At 31.0% G+C, this 7,838-nt stretch overlaps 1 protein-coding gene across 1 annotated transcript; it reads right to left on the reverse strand.

The window, feature by feature from the left end:
• Positions 1 to 4,363: 4,363 nt before the first annotated feature.
• LOC125853398 (cytokinin dehydrogenase 6-like) lies at positions 4,364 to 6,976 on the reverse strand. The gene is made up of 5 exons (XM_049533080.1): positions 6,106 to 6,976; positions 5,779 to 5,906; positions 5,436 to 5,696; positions 5,092 to 5,354; positions 4,364 to 4,995 (listed from the first exon to the last, which is right to left on the reverse strand). The coding sequence occupies exons 1-5, from the start codon at positions 6,734 to 6,736 to the stop codon at positions 4,674 to 4,676; spliced, it is 1,605 nt and encodes a 534-aa protein (XP_049389037.1). The 5' UTR covers positions 6,737 to 6,976; the 3' UTR covers positions 4,364 to 4,673.
• Between the last annotated feature and the right edge of the window lie 862 nt (positions 6,977 to 7,838).

The following is a 7,838-nucleotide window of genomic DNA, read 5'->3' on the forward strand; positions in this document are numbered from 1 at the left end:
TTTTTTATATTATCTATTTTTTAATTTATGCCATGCTTATTTTCTCATTAGAATAATTTTATTAGTATTCTAATTTTTAATTAAAATAGAATTTATTGTTAAGTAAGGTTATAGACTTACGTTTTCTTTATTAAGGAAAAAATAAAAATAAATCATATTTATGCATGCTATGTTGAAATTTGTTATAATAGTATTATGTTAATTTTTTGTTTTGAATTTATAACTTATGTTATATTTTCAGTTTCATTTGTTTTAGTAATATTGAATTCACACTGCACGTCATTTTTTAATTAGACTTGATAGATTATATTTTTGTCAAACATTTAATAATTTATGACATTTTATTTATATATTAATCTTTTTATCAAACATGCATTTCACGATGTTCATAGAAACTTCATATTTTTAGTTTTTACGATCAATTCAATTAAAATATATTAATTTGAAAAAATATAAATCAATTATTTTTTCATAATATTAGTTAAAGAAAATATGTTTATTAATTAATATGTTTTTAAAAAATAATATATATCTTAAATATTTAAGTTAATGTCATTTATAAAGTATCTTATTTGTCTAGTATAAATTTTAAATAATTAATTTTTTATTTTTAACAAACAGAACATGTGTAATTACGCTGTGGCATCCAAGCAGAACATGTGTAATTACAGTGCAATTACACTGTGACAACCAAATAGGTCAATGTAATTACTACCCTAGTAATTACACCAATTCCAATTACCAGGTGGCTTTCCAAACAGACCCTTAAAGTTTGAAGTTCAAATTTTAGGTTTTTGAACTCAGTTGATAAAAATCTTAGATCTGCTGTCACTAAGAGCGATTGGAATCTTGATTGGATGTAAATTGTAAGAGTCAGTTTTGTCATAATGGTGTCCGTTCATATATTCCTTACTGTATTTTCCTTTTATGGGGCAGTCTGAATTCTGGTTTAAAGTTGTACACTTTTTCAAACTTCTTCACATGCATTTCAATGGCTACCTTTCATGCCACCGGCCCATTCATGCAAATATCGTATCTTCTCATTCCATACCACAAATCCATGGAAAGATCGTATCTTCTCATTCCATACCACAAATCCATGGAAAGATCGTATTTTCTCATCCTTTCATGCCACCGGCCCATTCATGCAAATATCGTATCTTCTCATTCCATATATACCACAAATCCATGGAAAGAGATTTTGACGGACCCTTCACATTAATTATCAACAACAACTACTAAGGAATATGCATTTGGTATCAGTGACGGAGTCAGGATTTTCAATAGGGGTTCAAAATCTAAAGAAGTAAACACACAAATTAGTCAAAGGGGTTCAACATCTATTATATATACCTAAAAAATAATTTTAACTATATATATATATATAGAGAGTAATATTTTCTGCCGAAGGAGAATCAGACGAACCTCTTCAGAACATGCCGGCTCCGCCCTTGTTGGGTATGGAGGAAAACATTTTTCTTTGTTTGGTTGGTAAGAATATTTTCATAAACAATTTTTAAAAAAAATTAGAACAAATATTTTTCTAATAGAAGTAGAGGAAACAAGTTTTATAGGTAGGCTTATGGTCTCCTCTCTATAAATTAACGTCCCCCAACCCCCATATCTTGATCATGCCACCCCCACTCCTCAACCTTATAATATTTTGCTAGCTTACATACACTACTAAACATTCATTATTCTCCCATTGAAATTTTTCATTGAAAAATGTTTAGTGGTTAATTATATTCCTACAGATATTTTGATAGAAAAATTAAGAAAAAAAATATAATACATAGTGTTTTCATACGGAAAAATTAGGAAGCTTTTCAGTATTTTAGCGTCATGCATTTTTCCTGTGCTTTAGAAAATCACGTTTTTTAGCATAAAATTTTCATTAATTATGACGGAAAACCTATGTTTCTAATAGTGATATAAATGCTCTTGAGATGTTTCTTTTTTAGTTATTTATCAAATACTAAAAAATAAGTAAAGAATTCACTTATTTTAGGTAAAACATTTTCCTTCGTATCAAACACAACCTTAAATTTCAATTCCAAACAAGTTAGAATTTAGTTATATGGTCGTTTTTAATCTTATCTAATAACATTATATGGTATTAAGAGTTCATTTTTATAACCATTGAATTTGTTCAATCATGTTCATCACTATATACTAGTCAACACTGTTTTTTGGATGGCGCCCAATTTGCGAATATCTGATTTTATTATTTAACAGGGTATACACTGGATCTGGATGGAATATTCCAGAGGAATGGAGCTACTATCTGCTGATCATCATTGCATATACGGATTGTAATGTTAGATAATCAGTTTAGTGCCACCAAATGGGTGGATTGGATCGAATTTGATCAGATTGAAAATATATTGAGATCCTTAGGTGATACAAGAATTATCTAACTAATATAGCCACCTTACTCCCAAAGTGATCATTTTCCCCCTTCATAAATCAAAGCCTAATCAGTAAAGGCTTCATATGGTCGATCTCAATTTATTTAGATTAAGGAAATTCAACCGTCTATATATATAGTCAAAAAGGTTCATTTTTTTCTTGTTTGTATCGTTCACCTAAGGGGATCCAATTGAACCCCCTTACCAAGAACTAGCAATATAATGCCTTGTCAATGAGGATCGATAAGTGTGAGTATCCCATCTTGTTTGATATTGAGGTGTGGTTGTTGTTGTTAATTTGTTATCATATATAAATCAAACCCTGGATTCATTGACCCTAAGAATTTTTTATATACTTGAGTATTATACAACAAAGATTGTGATCTTATTTCAGAAGATTCTAATTTCTAACTAATTTTTGAAAAATCAGTTAAAGCTTTGGTGGTTCTGATCAGAACAAAAGTCTTTATGCTTTTATAACCATTCCTTTTTAGTTGAACAAGGGGAATATTACTGTTCGTAAACAGAACCTTGCATTATTATGAAACTATTTGAGATAATTAAATGTCAACATGGTTACAACACTTGAGGCTAGTTTGACCATTTTATTTGAAGTCGAAGTTTTGTTTGGACATATAATTGAATTTTTAGGTTGTATTGTTTGCTCATAAATACAGAATAACTCATAAGTTGTGAAAACTATCAAAATTGTACCAATTCTTTATACAATCTTACCAAATAAATAAAAGTTCATAACAAAAGTATACTATAATATTACAAAGCTATTTGAAAAAATACAATATTTATTGATCAAACTTTAGTTCAAAAACAAAGTAAAATTTAACAAGAATTGTAGCGTACTACTCTTACTTTTTATTGAAGTCATGTTCATCAATAATAGTTTATAGGTTGGTTACAGGAATAATATCAACTATAAAATTTGTTTATGTATGAAACAAATGCTTGGTAGTTAACTGGTAGATATAAAAAAAATATTAACTAGTGGGACAATTTTTGTATTTGAAAAATGTGAAATCGAGGTTCTCAAATCAAGTTTTTTGGAGAATTTGAGATTCCATCTCATGATATGAAATCATGAGATAAAATTGCATGTCCAAATATTGATTTTATCTCACAAGATGAAATCGCATATTCAAACGCCTAAGTTTATGGCTCTTTTGGGACAATAACATCATAGATTTGTGGTTTTCTTCTCTTGCTTTCCTGTGGTTATACACTAATCAAGCTTTCAAAATGATTATAGATGCTTCATCTATTTATGTTTCAAGTTCTGGTGCATGATATTTCATCTCTTCCATTCTTGTTATGTTTGATTGATCTAAGATTTCAACTGTGTAATACTATAAAGTATCATCATCTACGTTGATCGCGTAAATTATTATCAGATTATTTAGAAAAAAGAAAAAGAAATGTTTATCGATATTGGTCCTCTTTGTTGTAGAAAGGATAACAGAGTTTTATCCATCCTCCTTTGTTATTGTTTTCGGATATGACTCAACCTATTGAACTTGTGTTGTCCATATGGTCTGAAGCAATTACTTTCAGCCTTTGAAGTTCAATCTTCCCCTTGTCCGCGATGTTATTATCTTCCACTTGACATCAGCCAACAAATTAACTAAAAATAAAAAACAAACAAATGATGTTAATTAGTTCAATAGATATGATGTTATTGCTCTGCAATGTAGATGTAATAATTCAGAGAAATTACTATCTCTTCTTATTAACTTATAACGTTATCATAAGCATCGTTGTGTCATCTCGTGATTGTGCTTCTCAAGTTATTGCTGTATAATGAAATCATGCAGGTTAAAGTCCTGTTTGAAATGTGTTATAGTGCTACTGAATGCTTGATTTTCGCAGTTATTGAATTGTCTTCTTGATTTTGTTCCATAAATTACATTCTTATAGTATCAGATCACTTGAACATCAAGATAGGAGATACAATACCATGAGTATTAATTAAAGAATTCATACATTTGAGTCAATACTTTTTTCCTTTTGCATCTTGATACATTACTTCTTTTTGCCTAATAATCTATATATCTTTAAGTGCTACTGAATCTAGCTAGCCTTCTCTAAAACTTACATGTGCAGAAAAGGCATAAGAAATATATGAAGTTAATAGCTATTATTCACATTTTACATTGGCTACAACCAAGTAGTATTCATTTTCTATTCGATCGTGCTGCATGTTTACCTAACTTAGAATTAGCCGTTGCTATCAGTTTCAAATAATAACATTTGTTATGAAACTGATACTGCTTTTTGGAAAATATTCTGTCCAGGAGCAAGCATAGCTAAAGGGTCATAAACAGACTTCCTCTGTACAAAAACTTCCCATTTTGGACCAAAGTGTGTCCTCCATTGTTCCTGTGTTGTGTAATGAGGCAAATATTGCTTGACTCCAAGGTGTGACACCTCACAGAAGTCTAAAATTCTTTTGTTCTGAGTTAAAACATGTTGTAAACTGTCAGTTCCATTAGATGAAGGATCTGCATGGGATAAAAAGGCCACAAGATAGATAATATCTTCATCTGGACAAACAAATGAAGTCCTGTTATCCACCCTGAAAAAATAAAAAAAGTAAACATGTCAATTGACTGTACAAGAAGTAGTAGATTTCTTATGTACACGCGGAACGTTATGTAAAATGGAAAATTACTTTGATTTATGAATTGGATAGACAAGAACAGGTCCATTGTTGGTATCACTTAGTATGTTGCCAAAAACTTCATTAGCAAAATGTTGTATTTTGCTTTTAGGGACTAGAAGGTTTAGCCATGGATGTGGAAGATCCCAAAGTCCTTTCGATCGAAGTATTAGCTCTGATGCATGAACTCTGTCCAAAAAATCTATGTATGGAACTTCTGACATGAAAAGTGTTGATGGAATATAACTTAGTTGGGATAATAAGTCCTCAATTTCCTGTATGAAAACAACAAGCATTTATATGAGAATTGTTTCATCAAAAAATTAGCCCTGTTTCAAGTTATGAACATGTCTTACCTGATTTACTGTATCGAATTTTTCGGGGTATAAATTTTTGGTTAGTTCAAGGCAATAGAGTGTTCTTCCATCTGATACAAAGTGGCTTGCTTGAACAGGATCTTGAGGGTCAAAAGATGTTCTCCAGTTATTCAGTAGACCTGTTTTGTTCTTAATCACAAGCCCTTCTATGTAATCAAATGTTTTCGATGCAGATATCAAACGCTCTTGATCTCTAGCAAATGTGGAGAAATCAGAGTACAACACTCTTATCCATTTCACCTGTTGAATAAATGAAAAAAACACATGTTCAATAAAACTCGAAAACATGAATTTCTTGAACTCTATGGTATCTGCTCTTTACCATTTTCGGGGCTCTTTCGAGTGAGATTCTTGCTCTAGTTATTATGCCAAACTGACCAAGTCCTCCAAGAACAGCATGAAAGAGGTCAGCATTCTGTTCTTGTGAACAAATTAGGACCTCTCCTTTTCCTGCAATGAATCCAATTCATGATATGTCGAATTAGGTCACGTGCTGAAATTTTGATTTGTTGAAAATAATAGTCATATTCCCAACTTGTACTATTGAAGAATTGTCTTCAATAATTAACTACTATATCATATCAGACAAAAAAAAATATCTTGTGCTAGTCCTACTGAAAATCAATTAGTTTTGGAAAAAATCTCAAACCTGTTACAACTTCCAGCTGGCGGACATTACTGATTTGAGGACCGTGACGAAATGCCTGTCCACTGATTCCAGCATTAGACAGAGTACCTCCAACAGTAAGATGTAGATAATCAGTCCAAGATTTTGGTGCTAATCCATATTTCAATGTCTCATGCAATATGTTTATCCACAATTCACCAGCTGAGACATCAACATAAGGGAATTGTACTCCTCCTCTGTAGTAAACTTGCATTTCTTGATCCTGCCGTAATGATTCCATATTGATTATAACTCCTCCACGTGCTTGCGCCTGGCCTTGAAGAGAGTGACCATGGCCTCTTGCTGCCACGGTCAGTTCTGAGGCCGGGCCCATTTGCCAGACATGTGTTACTATCTCTGAAATGTCAGTAACAGATTTCGGATGTACTACTGCTAAAGGATGTGAATGAATTTGATTCCCAAAATCTCGGGATGCAAATTCATTGTTTTCAAAAGTTATATAGCCTTGTAGATGAAGAGCCTTCAATGAAGACAGGACACTAGAGAAACAAACTTCTGGCTTCATAACTATCCATATTAGTACCAAAATTGTAAAGCTTCTTACGAACAAAATGTTCGTTTTTCGAGTTAATACTAAGCTCTGGCATGTCATCTCTTTAATAATTTTTTTTTAAAAAAAAAACGAAAAAAAATGGAAGAAAGATCTCTTTTTTTTTTTTTTTGGTTGTGAAGAAAGAAGAATTGAGGAGGAAATTTAAAGATTATATGAGTGGTAGAGTCAACTTATATTGAGTGGTAAAGAAACCGTATGAAGACTAGCTACTTTTAAGTGGAAGAATTTGAAGGATTTTTTTCTTTCTAGTTCCCTTTTGTTTGGGTATCTTTAGTTTAGTAGTGTAATATAATATAAGACTATAGTCTATATATAAAGCCAGCCAGCCATCACATATACATATGACAAGTTGAATAGAAAAAGTCATAAGAAAAGAAAGATTTCCTCAATCTTTGAACTTTTCTTAACAGATCCTTTTTTCACTTTTTTCATCAAACATATTATTTTAGCATTTATGATTTAAGGATAAGTTTTCCATTTATTGGGTTAATTAATTTCTATCTTACTTGGTCAATACCTTTGATTACTTACTAGTGGAATACCCGTTTGTTGTTGAAAGTCAAACATTGCGTATCCCTATTTAGATTGAATAAAAAGGACACTGCACAAGGTGTGTATGGCATCTAATGAGTCCACAACAGCGGCAGAGCCAGACTTTTCATTAAGCGAGTTCGAAATATAAAAAGTAAAAACACATGAAAAGGCTAGATTAAAAGAGATTTAACAGCTACTATATATATATAAGCGTTACAGAAAATATTGTATCTTCCATATATAGTTAACTTAATTATATATAGGAGCAGATTCTTAATTGATTTAGTTTGATTAGTTTCCTTTCATAGATGTTGGAAATCTTATTTTTCCAACAATAGAAAGTTAGAAATATATTTATTTATATAAATATATATATATTGTCTTCATGTATAATGTATATATGGTGTAATTTTTCGCCCAAGGCTTGACCCTTTCTAGTTCCGTCCGTGGTCCACAAGATACGTTTAAGTTTCAAGAAAATGCATGTTTTTTGTATTTCAAAGGGAAAAAAAAAGTGAAGTATGACTTGTTTTTTTAGTGTTTGGGACCTATTAAAAGGGGGCCTAGCTAGTAGTCATGTGCACTAAAGAAAACACAAAAAAGAAAT

Source organism: Solanum stenotomum, chromosome 1 (genome assembly GCF_019186545.1).
Source record: "Solanum stenotomum isolate F172 chromosome 1, ASM1918654v1, whole genome shotgun sequence".
Taxonomy (NCBI): Eukaryota; Viridiplantae; Streptophyta; class Magnoliopsida; order Solanales; family Solanaceae; genus Solanum; species Solanum stenotomum.